The sequence below is a fragment of the Oenanthe melanoleuca genome, chromosome 26 (genome assembly GCF_029582105.1).
Source record: "Oenanthe melanoleuca isolate GR-GAL-2019-014 chromosome 26, OMel1.0, whole genome shotgun sequence".
NCBI lineage: Eukaryota > Metazoa > Chordata > Aves > Passeriformes > Muscicapidae > Oenanthe > Oenanthe melanoleuca.
The window spans coordinates 5,921,724-5,935,635 of NC_079359.1; the positions used below are offsets into that span (position 1 = coordinate 5,921,724).

Below are 13,912 nucleotides of genomic sequence, written 5' to 3' on the forward strand. Positions count from 1 at the left end.
TCCCAGTATCTCTGGGATGTGGCTGAGGAACCCCAGGGATGCGAGGGGTGCGAGGGCAGAACCGCGGAGACCCCTCTGGCAGGGGGGCTCAAGGATGCTCGGACTGCTCGGTCCCCTCCAGACCCCCCCATATCCTCCCCAAACCCTCTCATACCTTCCCGATACCCCAGTCCTCCCGCCCTGCCCGTGCCTCCCGTTGGCGGGGCTCAGGGGTGCGCAGACCCCCCCGGACCCTCCGGATCGCTCCCGCCCTTCCCCCGCCCTTCCGCACGCAGCGCTCCCGTCCCGCTGTGCCACCTCCGACCAGCAGGGGGCGCTGCCGCGGCCCCGCCTCTTCCCGCGCATGCGCGGAGCAGCCGTCCCCGCGCTCCCGGCGCCGCCGCAGCCGCCCGCAGTCATGGTGCTGGACCTGGATCTGTTCCGCGCCGACAAGGGCGGCGACCCGGCCATGGTGCGGGACATGCAGCGCAAGCGCTTCAAGGACCCCGCGCTGGTGGATGCGCTGGTGCGAGCGGACGGCGCCTGGCGGAGGTGTACGTGGCTGGGGGGGAGGGAACCTCTGGGCTGGGGGACCCCGAGGGCTTGGCACCCCCTTGTCACACGCGGGCATGTGTCCCCCTCCCGCTGCCTTTCCCCCCCACCCTGGTGGGTCCGCAGGCAATGGGACCCCCTCACCATCGCCTCTCCTCGGGGATGGGGGATCTCCTAGGCGTCCCTCTCTCCCGCTCTCCCTTCCTCCCGAGGGCCTGGAGCCGACCCCCACACTGACCCCTGAACCTCCTCGCTGAGATGGGGTGACCTTTGGGGGAGTCTTTGGCACCCTCCCCAGCTGCTTAGTGATCCCTCCCCTCGGGAGCCCTCGGGGATCACTTCGGTGGGTCACTGCCCTCTGGCACTGGATTCTCTGGGTAGATCACAGCAGAGACCGACGGCTTGTGCATCCCCCTCTCCCCCAGTCCCAGGGATTGAGGTGGGAGAAGTTCTCCCACTAGACCCGCCTTCCCCGTTCCCAGGCTGAGGGGCAGAGCCTAGGTTCCCTTAGCCCGCACATGGATTCCGTCCCATTGCGATCCCCAGGGATCCCGTCCCTGCACTGCCGCAGGATCCAGCTGGGCGGGGAGGATCCAAGGCAGTGCCACCCCCAGACTTGGGGTACACCCACGCCTGGATGGCTTGGGGGGGCAGGAGCTACCTCCCCGTGGCTCCCGGCGGGATATGGGGCAGCGGGATCCGCATCCAGCTGGATCAGTGGGGTCAGCTCGGATGTGGAGAGGAGCTGGAGGGCGGCGGGAGGAGTGGGTACCCCTAAACCCCGCCGTTCCCAGGGCACCCCAGCCGCTGCGGGATTAAAGCGGCGCTTGCGGCTCCCCTTTCATCCATTCTCCTTGATGTCCTCGTGGGATCTTGCCCGGGCGTCCTTGGCTCCGGCCGCGTCCTCGTTTTATCCCAGAGCGTTTCATCACTCGGGATCACCCAGCGCGCTTACCAGCCCCCTTCCCGCGGGCCCTGTGTCGCCGGGACAATGTCGCCGGTGTTGGACAATGGCGGGTGGCTGCAGGAGGCGACAGGGTGACGAAGGCTGGTGGGACGCGCTGGCTGATGCAATCCCGCGGCGCCGATGCCGTGGAGCCCGTGCTCTCCTGCTGCGTGTTCCCTGGCTCTGGATCCCCTGGGGACTGATCCCTCCCACTGGGGTGTCACGTTCTCGGCGTTCGGTGTCCCCAGTTTGAGTGCCCCGGGTCCTGGGCTCTGCCCTTCCCTCGCCCTGGGGTCATGCTCCACCCCCCTCCATCCATCACCCCCTGAATCTCCTCACTGTGGCCTCAGATCCCAGAATCTGCTCAGTCCTTAGCAATCCCGTCCCGCTGACGGAGGGGTCTCATCACAATATGGGGTCCCAGTGCAGTGTGAGGGGGGTCCCAGCATGAGTGGGCTCTGAGCCTGAGGAGGGGCGGTCCTGTCCTGTCATGGGGTTTCCACTGCAGCATGGGGCAGGGGAGGGAGGCAGGTCTTACCCTGGTGTGGGGGGTCCCATCCCAACACGAGGGTCCTAGCCCAGCATTGGGGAGGTCCCAGTGCAGTATGGAGGTCCTGTGCCGATGTAGTCCCATCCTGACTAGATCCCATCCTGGTATGAGGGTCCCAACCTGGTGGAAGGATTCCCATCTTGACCGGGTGGGGTTCCCAGTCCAGCATGAAGGTGGCAGCCCAATGTGGGGGATCCTAGCATGGGGTGGAGATCCATTCCAGTGCATGGTTTCCAGCCTGGCATGCAGACTGGCATGGGACTTTCAGCCCAGTGTGGGGGGAACCCATCCCGTCATGGGGCTCCCAGTGCAGAGGTCCTATCCCAATGTGGGGGTCCCAGCCCAGCATGGGAAATCCCAGTGTGGGGTTCTCATCTTAGAATTGGGGTGTCCCATCCCAGCGGGGTCCCAGCATGTCATGGGGGTTTCCTGCCTGGCATGGGGGTCCCAGGGCAATGTCACTCCAGGTGTTTTCCAGTGACATCCCTATTCCCTGTGGCTCTGCTCCGCATGATCAAGCTCTGTCCTCCCAAAAACCCCAGGGCTGGTGCCTGTGGGTATTCCTGGGACTGCCACCCCCGCTGCTGCTTCTGTGGGGGCTCCATATCAGCTCTCTGCACCAGATGGGGGCCCCAGCCGTTCTTCACTCCAGGTGACAGCCTCTGCCTTCCTTTGCAGGCAGGTTTCGTGCCGATAACCTGAACAAGCTGAAGAACCTGTGCAGCAAAACCATTGGGGACAAGATGAAGGTGGGGCATGAGTGCCCTGGGTCACCTCCTGGTGGAACATCACCAACCTGTGACATCTTTTCCTCTCCCAGCCCTCCAGCCTCTCCCTTGTGTCACTGAGGGATGTTTTCCCCCTGGAATTTTACTCTTTAACTCTAGTAGGGTTTTTTTTTCTGCTGCAGAAAAAGGAGTCAGTAGGGACGGATGAATCAGTACCAGAGAGTGCACAGAATCTGGATGAGCTCACAGCTGATGTCCTGGGGGTAAGACCCCAACTCCCTCTACTGTACCTAGAGTTTGTCCAGAGCTTTGCCTGGAATTGCCCAGATTGGTGGCCTGAAGTGCCCACCAAATGAGGGCGGACTGCCTGATGCCCCAGCTGGAAGGATCCTTTATCTCCCAGTCCCACACCAGCAAAAACTAACTCTTCCTTGGTGTCCTTGATCTCCCCAGCATCGCCCTGTGTCAGTCAAAGGCTCATCCCTGGGAATTTGAACAGCCTCAGTGTGTCCCTCTCTGCCTATTTCCATCCCAGTTCAGTAGTCACCCTGGTTAATGAGTGCAGTGCTGGCTGTCATGGGAGCAGCTCAGGCCCTCCAGAGCACAGCTTGTCACCCCTTTATTCCTTCAGGCTGTTCTTGAGTGTGTCCAGCCCAGGGACTCACTCCAGCATCTGTGGAGGGTCTGGAATTCACCATGCTGGGCCCAGGATTCCCTGTGCTGGGTGAGCAGGCCCCTCTTCCTGGTGGTCTTCTCCCTCCCCACCTCATGCAGGGGTCTCTCTGCAGAGTCTCCAGGTATGCCAGATAAAGAAAGTTCGGCTGCTCATTGATGAGGCGATCCTGGAATGCGACTCTGAGCGCCTGCGACTGGAGGCTGAGCGCTTTGAGAGCCTCCGGGAGATTGGGAACCTCCTCCACCCCTCTGTGCCCATTAGCAACAACGAGGTGGGACATGGGAAGTGAGGTGGGGTTGGGTCAGTGGAGCCAGGAGGCTCACAGTGGGAAGCAGGGGGCTCCCAGCAGGGTATCCCCCCAGCCCAGCTGGGTGGGCGGGTGAGGGAAATCTGCATGACAAACTGGCATTTTCCACCCAGATCAGACAAAGAGCAGCTCAGACAACACTGGGCACACCATTGTTGGGGGAATTCATGGGAAAGATGCTTCCTGTGGTAGGGACGGGGTCTCCCTCCACTGCCTCCATTCATCCCGCGGGAATATTTTGCCAAGGGGTGCACAACTGGGCCAGGCTCGCTGCCAGATGGCTGCACAATAAGCTACAGGCTGGAGTCTGAGTTCCCAAAGTGGGCCCAGTGTGGTTCAGAGACTGATATCACAGCGTTCTGGGTCACTGAGGAGGTGATAGGCTCCTGCTCCTCTTTTCTCCATGTTCCTGCAGGATGTGGACAACAAGGTGGAGCGGGTGTGGGGTGACTGCAGCTGCAGGAAGAAGTATTCCCATGTGGATCTGGTGGTGATGGTGGATGGCTATGAGGGGGAAAAGGGCGCTGTGGTGGCTGGCAGCCGTGGCTATTTCCTTAAGGTGAGAGCTGTGACCCTGGAATGATCAAGTTCAGAGGGGAACAAGGAGGGACAGGGGCCTTGGGCTCTCCTCCCCTGGGATGAATGATGGGAGCCTTCATCGCGGGGGTGTGGGGTGAACTCTGACCACAGCAGTGCATCAGGGTCCGTTCCTGCCGCAGTCAGGGGTGACGCTGAGCCTGGCAGCCCTTGCAGCTCTGTGAGCTCCATGTCTGCTGGGCCATCTGAGCAAGGAGGGGTGGCCCAGCGGGGTGTGTGTGTGACAGGCAGTGTAACCCTTGTTGCCAGGGCCCGCTGGTGTTCCTGGAACAGGCGCTGATCCAGTACGCGCTGCAGAGCCTCCGTGCCCGGGGGTACACCCCGGTGTACACCCCCTTCTTCATGCGCAAGGAGGTGATGCAGGAGGTGGCGCAGCTCAGCCAGTTTGATGAGGAGCTTTACAAGGTAAGAGGTTGCTCTGGATTTGGGGCTGGACTTGGGAGCGAGCCACCCCCATGGGGCTGTGGGGAGGGAGGCAGCAGGGTCCCCTCTGCCCTGGCAAGGCTGTGCTTTTGGAAGTGGTAGTGGCAGAAATGGTAGCAGTGGTTCCTTCCCCTCTCCTTGGGATCCATCTCCACGTTGTGATAGTGATGATGTTACCTTGGGGGGGGGGGGGGGGTCCACCTCCATGGGAAACACTTCATGGTGATGCTGCAGTGACAAGGAGGTGGCTCATCTTAGGTCCATCTCCATGGTTGACACACTCTGATGGCCATGAGGTGACAAGGAGATGGCTGGCCTCCAGAGTCAGCTCTCCATGTGGTTACAAGGACCTGGCTTATTTCTGGGGTTCATGTTTCTGGGAGCCACATGATGGTGATGAGTTGACAAGGAGGTGGCTTGTGATGATGATGACATGAAAAGGAGGTGGCTCATCTCTGGGGTCCATCTCCACGGGTGGTACGGGTGACTTGTCCCTGCCATCAGCCCCTTTGAAGGACCAACAAACTTCTGTGATGAATTCCTAAACCATGCAGCCCTGGAAAACCTCCCTGCTGGTTCCCGGAGGTGCAGGAGCAGCTGGAAGGGGCCGGTGGCTCATGTTCCCTGCAGGTGATCGGGAAGGGCAGCGAGCGGGCGGAGGACAGCTCCATCGATGAGAAGTACCTGATCGCCACGTCTGAGCAGCCGATCGCCGCCCTGCACCGCGACGAGTGGCTGCGGCCCGAGGACCTGCCCCTCAAGTACGCGGGGCTCAGCACCTGCTTCCGCCAGGAGGTGGGGTCCCACGGCCGGGACACCCGCGGCATCTTCCGCGTCCACCAGTTCGAGAAGGTGAGGGAGCAGGGGTGTACCGAGGGCTGCCGTGAGGTTCCAGTGGGAATTCAGAGTGTACCCAGCATCGCTGTGGGGTTCCACTAGGAACTCAGCATGTTCCCGTGGGAATTCATGGTGTATCCAGTGCCACTGCAGCGTACCCAGCAGGAATTCAGGGGGTACCCACTGTCCCCATGGTGTTCCAGCAGGAAATTGGGGTGTATACCCCATATCACTATGGGGTTCCAGTGGGAATTCAGGGTGTACCTGGTGTCACTGTGGGATTCTAGCAGGAATATACAGGGGGGGTCACCATGGGGATGTACCTGATGTCAGCTGCAGTGTTCTCAATGGGAATTTGGGATGTACCCAATGTCATGCAATGTTCCAGTGGCAATTCAGGATGTAGCAGGTGTCACTGTGGTATTCTGATGAGAATTTGGAGTGTACCTGGGATCACCATGATGTACCAGCAGCAATTTGAGGCGTTCCAGGTATTGCTATGGGGTTCTGATGGGACTTTGGGCTATACCCAGTGTCACCGCAGGTTTTCAGTGGGAATTTAGGGTGTACTGGGTGTCACTGTGGGGTTCCAGTTGGAATTTGGACTGTACCCAATGTTGCCGTGGAGTTCCAGTGGGAACTGGAGCTATACCTGGTGCCACTGTGGAATTCCTTCTCCTGCAGATTGAGCAGTTTGTCTACTCCTCTCCCCACGACAACAAATCCTGGGAGATATTTGAGGAGATGATGGCCACAGCTGAAGAATTCTACCAGTCCCTTGGGATTCCCTACCACATCGTCAACATTGTCTCAGGTAGGGGCTCCTGTGCAACAGGGGGTTGAGGGGGGCCCTGACCTGATTCCCAGCATGGCAGTTTCTTGTCCCTGGCTCATTGCTCTCCCTAGCCAGAGGAGGAGGAGGAGAAGGGGACATTCTGTTTTCTGTGGAATTCCCAGCCTTGCTCTGGGTCCATGGGAGCAGATGTGGGCACTGCTGTGCTGGATTGTCCCTGCTGTCCTTTCCAGAGGGACAGTTGGAGTGTCCCAGCTCCTCCTGGAAATGCTTACAGGAAAAAGGTCTTATTTAAAAGCTCCCTGTGGCTGAGTGGGGGGACCCCTTTATCCCCTTGGCAGAGTAAGAACCCCACATTCCCACAGCCAAGTGGTAACTCCACATCCCCACAGTTGAGCGGGAATCCCTCATCCCTGTGGCCAAGCAGGAATCCCAGATCCCCATGGTGTAATCCCATCTCCCCATAGTCAAGTGGGGAGTCCATGGCCATGTGGCTGAGAAAGAGCCCCATGTTCCCGTAGCTGGATGGGAATCTCACATCCACATGGCTGAGAGGGACCCCCACATTCCTGTGACCAAACGGGACCCCCACATCCCCATGGCCCAGAAGGAGCCCCATGTCCTGCGGCTGAGCAGGAGTTCCCCATCCTTAAGTCCAGGCAGGACTCCACACCCCTGCGTCCCCATGACCAAACAGCTTGTGGCTTGTTGACCCTGTGGCCAAGCGGGGACCCCATATTTACGTGGCTGAGAGGTGGCCCCACATCACTGTGGCAGAGCAGGAACCCATGTTGGATTGGCACCAAGCTGCGGGAGTGACTTTGGAGGCTTCAGCCTACATTCCGTCCCAGGATAGGCAAATTCAGGATGGCAGTGGGACCCCCTACTCAGCACTGTCCCCCCTCCAGGATCCCTGAACCACGCAGCCAGCAAAAAACTGGATCTGGAGGCCTGGTTCCCTGGCTCTGGCGCCTTCCGCGAGCTCGTCTCCTGTTCCAACTGCACTGACTACCAGGCCCGGCGCCTGCGCATCCGCTACGGCCAGACCAAGAAGATGATGGACAAGGTGAAGCTAGTGGGGCATGCGCGATCCTTCCTGTGTTCCTTTGCTTTCCCCATGTCACACGTGTCCCCCTGCCACAGGTAGAGTTTGTGCACATGCTGAATGCCACCATGTGTGCTACCACCCGTACCATCTGCGCCATCCTGGAGAACCACCAGACCCCTGAAGGCATCCGCATCCCTGAGAAGCTCCAGAACTTCATGCCCCCAGGTAACATCCCCCCGTGCCCTCCCCGTCCTCCTCTCCTTGGCCAGGGGGTAACAGCAGTCCCTTGTCTTCCCAGACCTGCGGGAGCTGATTCCGTTCGTCAAGCCAGCTCCCATTGAGCAGGAGCTCTCCAAGAAGCAGAAGAAGCAGCAGGAAGGGAGGGGCAAGAAGAAGGCAGGGGGGGGACGTGACCAGGTGCTAGAGGAGCAGATGAAGAACATGGAGGTCTGAGGGGGTCCCCCTGCACTCCAAGGACTTCGGGCACCTCCTAAGTCATCTCACCATCATCTTTGCCTTGGAGGGGAGTCACCATCTGTCCCTCCTGTGCCACAGAGAACTGTCAGGGCGCTGCTCCTCTCCGTGTGTGTCTCCGCTACCCTGCTGAGTGGGGCTAGGATCCTCCATGTATCCCTCGTGCTGAGTGGTGCTGGGGACCCCCGTGCCCACGTAACATGTCCCTCCTCCATCCAAAATAAAGCCGAGTTGTTGAGCTGTGTGGTCTTGGAGGGAGGGGGGTGGTCCAGCCCGGGGAGGTGTCTCCGTGACACACCACCCTTCCCCCCACCCCCGCACTCCCCTCCCCGCTTCTCCCTCCCTCCCTCCTGCCAGCCCCACACAAAGCCCCAGACAAAGCCCCTTTGTGATGCAAAGTGGGGCAGAGGCCCCCAGCCTCAGCCCCAGCTGCTGCTCAGCGCCCCCCGCCCCCGAGGTGCGGTGACACGGGGGAGGGTTGCTCTCTTCTATCCCCACGCGGCTGTCGCCCGCTGCTTGTGCGTGGGAAACCCCCGGCTGGGCCATGGGTGTCGGGTGGAACCGGCGGGGAGCGGCCCAGTGAGTCACCGGAGCCCCCGGCGAAGGCGAGGGGTTCCGGCGCTCGAAGCGCCGCCCCGGCACTGGGGGGCCCCTCCCCGGTACCCGTCGGACCCGTTCCGCCGGGGGGGAGCCCGACTCCAAGCCGCCTGCCTGCACCCACGCCCTGGGACCGGCGCCGGCTTGGGGGGCAGGGAGGGGCAGCACCCACGGACCACCAGGATCCGCCCCCGTCTGGCTTCTCCAGTCCCTCCCAGTCTGTCTGAGTGTCCCCCAGCATCCCCAGTCCCTCCCAGGCTGTCCCAGTGCCCCCCAGCATCATCAGTCACTCTCAGCCTGGTCCAGTCGCTCGCAGTCTGTTCCATTGCCCCCGGTCCTGGTGCGGTGGGACGAGCCCGGGGATCGGGTGGGGGGTGCCATGGAGTGAGGGGACTCGAACTCCCGTGTGTGGAGTCACGGCTGGCGGCTGGGATACGGGGGGCTTGGGGCGCGTGAGTAGTCACACGTGCTATATGTGCCACACGCGTGCTGTGTGTCTACATACATGCTCTCTGTGCTGCATCACACACGTACCCTAGTCTCACGGGTGTGCTCTGTATGTGCTTCACATGTGCTCTGTATGTCACATACGTGGTTCCCATGTCGCACGTGCTCGCTGGTGCCTGTGTGCCCTGCGTGAGCGACGTGCGTGTTCCCTGCGCGTGCACCGCGGGTGCCTGCAATGCACAGGTGCGTGCAAGGCCCCTCACAGGTGTGCACCTCGCACGAGCGTGCGAAGCCGGCGCGCGGTGCGCGCTCGCTGCCCCCGCGCTGCCGCTGTCGCTGCGGTTGCGGTGCCGCCGGCAGGTGCCGGGGGCGGCGGCGGCGGCTCCTTTAAGCGCGGCCGGACCGGTGCATTGGCGGCTCCGCCCCGGCGGGCGCGCGCGGGCGAGGGCGGGGCGCAGGCGGCGGCGCGGGTCGCTGCGGGCACCAGCGCCGGCACCGAGGGCATCGGGGGCAGCGGCCATGGGCCGTCCGCCCACCCGCCAGGCTGCACTCCCGCTGCTGTCGCTGCTGCTGCTGCTGCTGCCGCTGCCGCTGCCCGCACTGGGACCCACCATCGCCACCGGCATCGGCTCCGGCACCCCCACAGGCATCGGCACTGGCACCGGCACCGGCACCGGCACCGGCACCGGCACCGGCACGCGCACCCGTCCGTCCAGCACGCTCCCGGCGCCACTCCAGCTCCGCGGCGGCACCGAGGACAGCGGCGGCCCGCGGCCCCCGCCGAGCACCGGGGACAGCGGCGACAGCGCTGGGCCCGCACCGGCCACGGGCGGCAGCGATGGGACCGCACCAGGCACCGGTTCTTCCAGTGGGGGCAGCGGCGGCGGCGTTAGGGGGTCCCCAGATATTGGCGGCACCAGGATTATCGAGTACACTGGAGGCACCGTAAATGCAGGAGCCATTTGGAACCCTGGAGGCACTGGCGACACTGGAGGCACTGGGAGCATTGGAAGCACCAGGGATGCTGGAGGCACCCGGGATAGTGGAGGCACCGGGATGACTGGAGGAACTGGAGACACTGGGAGCACCCATGTCCTCAGGGGCACCAGGAGCACCAGGAATACTGGACACACCAGGGACACCAACATCTCTGTGGACACCCGGAGCACTGTGAACATGCTGACCACTGGGGGTTTTGGGGGCACTGGGAGCACTCCAGTCCCCAAGGACACCAGAAATTCTGAACTCACTGGGGAGACTGGGAGAGTCCTCAGCAACATCAGGAAAGCTGTGGACGCTGGACATGCTGGGAATACCAACATCCCCAGGGAGACCAGTGACACTGGGGATGAGATGGACACTGGGGATGTTGGGGAGTCCCAGACCACAGTGGTCCTCAGAGCCCCCATACCTCACCACCGCCCCTGCCGCAGCCCCAACACAGCACCACAGTTCCAGCCCTCCAGCTACCAGGCCACAGTGGAGGAGAACCAGCCAGCAGGCACATGGGTGACACAGGTGACAGCACAGGACCCTGATGAGGGGGAGGCAGGCCGGCTGCACTACACCATGGCTGCACTCTTCGACAGCCGCTCCGATGCCCTCTTCACCGTGGACTCTGTCACTGGTGCCATCAGCACTGTTGCACCGCTGGACCGTGAGAGCAAGAGCACTCACGTGTTCCGCCTGACAGCAGTGGACCACGGGATACCCCGGCGCAGTGCCATGGCCACACTGACAGTGACAGTGAGTGACGCAAACGATCACGACCCGGCCTTCGAGCAGCCAGAATACCGGGAGAGCGTGCGAGAGAATCTGGAGGTGGGCTATGAGGTACTGACAGTGCGGGCCACAGATGGTGATGCTGGTCCCAATGCCAATATCCTCTACCGCCTCCTCAATGCTGGTGATGCCAGTGAGGTGTTTGAGATCGATTCCCGCTCAGGCGTCATCCGCACCCGTGGCCCTGTGGACCGGGAAGTGGTGGATGCCTTTGAGCTGTTGGTGGAGGCCACAGACCAGGGCCAGGATCCAGGTCCCCGGAGTGCCACAGCCACTGTCCGCATCGCTGTGGAGGATGACAATGACAATGCGCCGCAGTTCAGTGAGCGGCGTTATGTGGCTCAGGTCCCTGAGGACGCGGTACCCAATGTGGCGGTTCTGCAGGTGATGGCCACCGACCGTGACAAAGGCAGCAATGCGCTGGTGCACTATAGCATTGTCAGCGGCAACAGCCGTGGGCACTTCTACATTGATGCCCAGACAGGCACGCTGGATGTTGTTACCCCCCTGGACTATGAGATCACCAAGGAGTTCAACCTGCGCATCCGGGCGCAGGATGGTGGTCGCCCACCTCTCTCCAACATCAGCGGTTTGGTTACCATCCAGGTGTTGGATGTCAATGACAACGCACCCATCTTTGTCAGCACGCCCTTCCAGGCCACCGTGCTGGAGAATGTCCCTGTGGGCTACTCTGTCATCCATGTACAAGCCATTGATGCTGATTCAGGTGACAACAGCCGATTAGTTTACACCCTGCTGGAAACTGGCCCCAGCTTCCCCTTTGCCATCAACAACAGCACCGGGTGGATCATGGTGGCCTCTGAGCTGGACCGGGAGGTGGTTGACTTCTACAGTTTCGGGGTGGAGGCGCAGGACCAGGGCATCCCCCCAATGGCCTCCACGGCCAGTGTCAGTGTCACCATCCTGGATGTCAATGACAACAGCCCTGAGTTCACCCAGCGGGAGTATGGCACCCGCCTGAACGAGGACGCGGCAGTGGGCACCAGTGTCCTGACTGTCTCTGCCGTTGACCGTGATGCTAACAGTGTCATCACATACCAGATCTCCAGCGGCAACACCCGCAACCGGTTCTCCATCACCAGCCAGAGTGGTGGTGGGCTCATCTCTCTTGCCCTGCCCCTAGACTACAAGCTGGAGCGACAGTACCTGCTCACCATTGCTGCCTCTGATGGCACCCGCCAGGACACTGCCCGGGTTGTTGTCAATGTCACCGATGCAAACACCCACCGCCCCGTCTTCCAGAGCTCCCACTACACCGTCAACATCAATGAGGACCGGCCAGTAGGCACAACAGTGGTGGTCATCAGTGCCACAGACGAGGACACAGGGGAGAACGCCCGCATCACCTACCTGATGGAGGACAGCATCCCCCAGTTCAGCATTGCCACTGAGACTGGTGCTGTCACCACCCAGATGGAGCTGGACTATGAGGACCAGGTGTCTTACACCTTGGCCATCACAGCACGGGACAATGGTATCCCGCAGAAATCTGACACAACTTACCTAGAGATCCTGGTGAGTGATGTCAATGACAATGCACCCCAGTTCCTCCGTCATTCCTACCAGGGATCCATCTATGAGGATGTCCCCACCTTCACCAGTGTCCTCCAGGTCTCTGCAACTGACCGTGACTCTGGGCTCAATGGCAGGGTCTTCTACACCTTCCAGGGGGGTGATGATGGTGATGGTGACTTCATCATTGAGTCCACCTCAGGCATTGTCCGCACCTTGCGCCGTCTGGACCGGGAGAATGTGCCTCTCTATTCCCTGCGGGCATTTGCTGTGGATAAGGGAGTCCCAGCCCGGAGAACGCCAGTGGAGATCCTAGTGACAGTGTTGGATGTCAATGACAACCCGCCCGTGTTTGAGCGGGACGAGTTTGACATCTTTGTGGAGGAGAACAGCCCCATTGGGCTTGTGGTAGCCCGGATCACCGCCACTGACCCCGACGAGGGCACCAATGCCCAGATCATGTACCAGATTGTGGAAGGCAATATCCCCGAGGTCTTCCAGCTGGATATCTTCTCTGGAGAGCTCACCGCCCTTGCTGACCTGGACTATGAGACCAAGGCCGAGTACATCATGGTGGTCCAGGCAACCTCGGCCCCACTGGTCAGTCGGGCCACCATCCATGTGCGCCTGCGTGACACCAATGACAACAGCCCCCAGCTCAAGAACTTCGAGATCGTCTTCAACAACTACATCACCAACCGCTCCGGCAGCTTCCCTGGGGGCATCATCGGCCGCATCCCTGCCCACGACCCCGACATCTCTGACCACCTCACTTACGCGTTTGAACAGGGCAATGAGCTCAACCTTGTGCTGCTGGACCCACACAGTGGGGATCTGCGCCTCAGCCCGGCCCTGGATAACAACCGCCCACTTGAGGCTGTCATGAGGGTGTCTGTCTCTGGTAAGACCGCCCTCCATGGAGGGCACCTTGTGGGAGGAGGCGCATGAGGTTTGTGGGTAAATCAATCTCTATTTTTGCATGGAGGCGAGGTATTATGGGGTCCATTTTGGCTGCCCCCACCCTCCAGATAAGAAGGCATGATGTGTTCTGAGGTCCTACCACTCCACTGAGGTGTTTTGGAATTCCACCACACCATCCTGGTTGCCTCCACTCTCCAGATTTAGGGGAGGGGGGATGATGGGATGCTGTGCCCCCCTCTCCAGACATCCAAGCTGGAGGCCATCAAGGTCCTTTAGCAGCCCTTTTACTTTCCCCACCCCCATGGGCTGTCAAGAGGTCCTCTCTATTTGTCACTGAGAGGGTGGGGCAGGACCTACTGCATGTACTGGGGGAGCAGAGGCTGGTGTGGGCCAGTGAGGTCCTGGTACCCTTGGGGGCTTGTAGTGGGGGTCTGATGGGTGAATCTCAGAAGGCTCATGGTGCAGTGCAGTACTGAGGAAGTCCTGGCACTGCAGTGTTTGTGTTTACAGGAGACTCCACTTGAATGAATTCAAGGCAGGAGACACAAAGTCTGGTGTCTGTATTTGGGGTGGGGGCACCCTGACCTCCACTGAAAGGTCCCCTAACCCAGTGGGGTTAGGGTTATCACAAGATAACGGGGGTTGTGCCATAAGTTGTCAGCACCGTTTGGGTGGTGGGGTGTCCAGGAGGTGCTTCTGGGGGATGGGGGTCATCCCAAGGT

At 61.1% G+C, this 13,912-nt stretch overlaps 2 protein-coding genes across 2 annotated transcripts in view; both read left to right on the forward strand.

The window, feature by feature from the left end:
- The first annotated feature begins 327 nt into the window (after positions 1 to 327).
- Positions 328 to 8,148, forward strand: SARS1 (seryl-tRNA synthetase 1). The gene is made up of 11 exons (XM_056511321.1): positions 328 to 533; positions 2,706 to 2,776; positions 2,938 to 3,018; positions 3,544 to 3,702; positions 4,154 to 4,297; positions 4,585 to 4,740; positions 5,389 to 5,610; positions 6,280 to 6,409; positions 7,297 to 7,454; positions 7,532 to 7,661; positions 7,735 to 8,148. Exons 1-11 carry the CDS (start codon positions 344 to 346, stop codon positions 7,887 to 7,889), a joined length of 1,596 nt encoding a protein of 531 aa, XP_056367296.1. The 5' UTR covers positions 328 to 343; the 3' UTR covers positions 7,890 to 8,148.
- Positions 8,149 to 9,926: 1,778 nt separating this feature from the next.
- Positions 9,927 to 13,912, forward strand: part of CELSR2 (cadherin EGF LAG seven-pass G-type receptor 2) — a 30,044-nt gene continuing 26,058 nt past the window's right edge. Inside the window, exon 1 of the mRNA XM_056511422.1 lies at positions 9,927 to 13,170. Coding sequence (XP_056367397.1) covers positions 10,011 to 13,170 — 3,160 coding nt within the window. The 5' untranslated portion in view covers positions 9,927 to 10,010. The remainder of the gene's footprint in view (positions 13,171 to 13,912) is intronic.